This window comes from Arachis hypogaea, chromosome 14 (assembly GCF_003086295.3).
Source record: "Arachis hypogaea cultivar Tifrunner chromosome 14, arahy.Tifrunner.gnm2.J5K5, whole genome shotgun sequence".
NCBI classification, from domain to species: domain Eukaryota; kingdom Viridiplantae; phylum Streptophyta; class Magnoliopsida; order Fabales; family Fabaceae; genus Arachis; species Arachis hypogaea.
Genome location: NC_092049.1, coordinates 5031070 through 5034256, shown reverse-complemented (window position 1 = coordinate 5034256; position 3187 = coordinate 5031070). Strand labels below are relative to the sequence as shown.

General features: G+C 34.4%; 1 protein-coding gene across 1 annotated transcript; it reads right to left on the bottom strand.

The window, feature by feature from the left end:
* Positions 1 to 1370: 1370 nt before the first annotated feature.
* Positions 1371 to 2743, bottom strand: LOC112742127 (uncharacterized). The gene is made up of 2 exons (XM_025791374.1): positions 1792 to 2743; positions 1371 to 1681 (listed from the first exon to the last, which is right to left on the bottom strand). The coding sequence occupies exons 1-2, from the start codon at positions 2741 to 2743 to the stop codon at positions 1371 to 1373; spliced, it is 1263 nt and encodes a 420-aa protein (XP_025647159.1).
* Between the last annotated feature and the right edge of the window lie 444 nt (positions 2744 to 3187).

Sequence of the window (3187 nt, the reverse complement as noted above, 5' to 3'; positions counted from 1 at the left end):
CCCTAAAATCTGTCAACCCACTTCCAGGAGCCATATCTCAACTTCCTTAAGATAAAGGAACGGTTATCCACCTTAAAAGGTGGAACTACTCCAACGGTGATTATTGGTTCACCACTATAAATATACTAACACCCCTCAAGTATCTCCAAGTTCCAATACTCTCTAAACCTGCTTACCCCCTTTGCTAACTTAGGCATCAGAGTATCTTTGTAGGTACCACCCTCCATTCCTTCCCACACACAAGTCGGGCGGCGACTCCCAGATACAATTCAAGTCGGAATCCACCGCCTCTAGACATTAAACCAACCTTGCAAGTCCAATCTATTAAATACATGTTACCCACATAACAGATAGTTATTCTGATAATTTCTTTCACAAATACATATTTTGGTAATTAATAATTTTTTTGCGTTTATTAAAAAAAGTATTTATAGTATTTATGTTTAAAATTTGTTAACGAATTCAGACGGCTAACAAATGTATGGGGAAATATTATATTTATAACAAATTTATGTTTGAATATACCGCTCAATTTTTTTTATGTTAAACATATCAAAATTAATTAAAAATTAACTATTAAATTAATATTTAAAAAATTTTGACCCTGACAAAAATATTTCTAAAAGACTTGAAAACAAAAATTTTTTTAAAAAATATTTTAAAATTTGACAAAAATGATTGAAAATAACAAAATGTGTTCACTCAATGCATTACCTGAAATCAAGGTTGCGAGAACCGGATCGGTCATCGAATCGGTCAAGTGACTGGTTCAATGGTTCAATAGTTCAACCGTAGTTCAACCGGTTTAATTAAATATAGAGTAAAATTATAAAAAATTCAATACATAATTTTGAAAAGTTAAATTCAATAATTTTTAAACTAATAAGATTCAAAATTTAACAATTTCACAAAATGAACAATACATAATTTATCATTAAAAGGTCATAAACAACTTCAAATGACAATATTCAAAACGCACATAAATGACAAATGACAAAGACAATGTTTTGCAACCAAAAGAAACAATATTCAACAAACAATACTTCAATTAAACAAAGACACTAATCATCAGAAGTCATAATCATCATTAAGTGTTCCGATATCTCCATCATAAACAGGTAATCCAAAGCCAGCATCTTCAGAAATACCACCAAAAGAAGTATTTGAGGATTCAATTACAACATCAGGCATATCCACTTCAACTTCCATGTCTCCACCATCTAATAAAATAGAAAGAAAACTCAATAAGAAATCAATGTTAATGACATGTATCTTTATGGATGGAAACAAAGTTTGCTATGTCACTCACCATTAGGATACGAAGTCATAGCATTATCAGTGTATATTAAACTTGCAATGCCTTCTACATCTCAATTAGTAAATTCAGGATCATCCTCATATGTCATTACCCAAAAATCTACTGTGTCAATGCTTTGAATGTCAATTGGATCATAATTCCTCTTCTTTCGATGCAACCTAGATTGAAGGCGTAGGTTATAGGTGACATAAACAATGTGACTTAGCCTTTGTTGCTCTAACCGGTTCCTCCTCTTTGAATGGATTTGTTTAAAAAGGCTCCAGTTCCTCTCACATCCAGATGAAGAAGAGGTTTGATGAAGAAGACGGACTGCCATTTTTTGCAAATTAGGAGCACTCCCACTGTGTAGCCTCCACCATTCACCTACGTAGATATAAAAATCAAATACTTTTTAATGTTTATCAATTATCACCCAACATATTAAACTTTGAAACTAAACTGAACTTGGATATGAAATAAGTCAAATAACTTACTAGGTTCGAGTCTTGATGCCGCTCTCTTAGCACTTTCCTTCCCAAAACTTTCTTTACAATCTCGATACAGTTGTATCTCTTGCATTGCAGCAACTGAGTCATCACAAAGTGTTTCAACATCAAGCAAATCAAGTAAAGATCTCAAAACATTTGCCTTCTCAACAAAATCCTCACTATAGAAAATGCCCGGATTTAAAAAGTACGCTGCCGCATGGAGATCACGCTTCAAATGCTTATCCCACCTCATTTTCAAGATACTCGTATATGGCGTATAAGCAGCTTTCTGATTTCTGAACATGGTCTTGATAGCATTTTTTGCTCTTTGCATGCCTTCATACGCGATTCCCAAAGAGGGTTTTTCATCAGCATCAACAAGCCTCAACAACTTAATAAGAGGACTAACAATTTTCACAGTGGTAAGACAATCTTGCCAAAACTTACTGTCCAAGACAATTGAGCTAACAATCTTTCCATTAGCACTTTTGGATAACTTATGAGAAGTAAAATATTTGTCTACCATCAATGACTGCAAATATTCCTTGTGATCATATATACTTTTCAAAGTAATGAAAACAGTGGCAAAACGTGTGACTCTTGGTCGAACAATTTCTGTCCAACTTTTTCTTTTTCTAAGCCAAGACAATAAGATCATATGATTGTAGACAAACACAGTTACTTTTGAAGCACGAGAAGCAAGGTCAGCTATATGAGGAATACTTGCAATATCTTTCAAAATAAGATTGACACAATGGGCAGCACAAGGATACCAAAATATATTTGGGTATTTTTCATGAATAAGTTTTCCAGCAGATACATAATTAGCAGCATTATCAGTGACCACATGCACAATGTTACTAGGCCCAACCCACTCAATAACATCAGCAAACAAATTAAACAATGCATTGGCAGTTTTTATCACATCAGAAGCATCAACAGTCTTAACAAATGACATACCAGCAGGACAATAAACTAGAAAGTTAATTAAAGTTTGTTGCCTTTGATCAGTCCACCCAATCTGCCATCAGTGTACAACCGGTGCTTTTTCATGAGCTCCTATACTTTTCAACCAGCAACTGACACTCTCTCTTAAGATCAACCAGCAAATGAACTCTCATTTCATCATATGACGTTCCCTTAAAACCAGGTCCAATTGCAGTAACACCATCCAATGCAGGTTGAAAGTAAGGTGATTGAATTGCATTGAAAGGAATACGTGCATCAACAATCCATTTGGCAAGTCCCAACTTAGCCTTGTGCACAATTTCTTTACTAGCCAAAACACTTTTCAAAGTCGGTTGAGATCCTGGAGTAGTTCTTTCTTTAAAGTAACTTCCAATTTGTGTAGCTACTACAACTCTTCTCTTTCCTTTGTCTCCCGTTGTTGTAGGAACAGCAG

Coding starts and splice junctions, on each gene's coding strand:
- LOC112742127 (XM_025791374.1), bottom strand. CDS start 2,743: ATGTCATTTGTTAAGACTGTTGATGCTTCTGATGTGATAAAAACTGCC. Junction 1,682..1,791: donor GGCATCAAGACTCGAACCTA/GTAAGTTATTTG, acceptor ATATCTACGTAG/GTGAATGGTGGAGGCTACAC.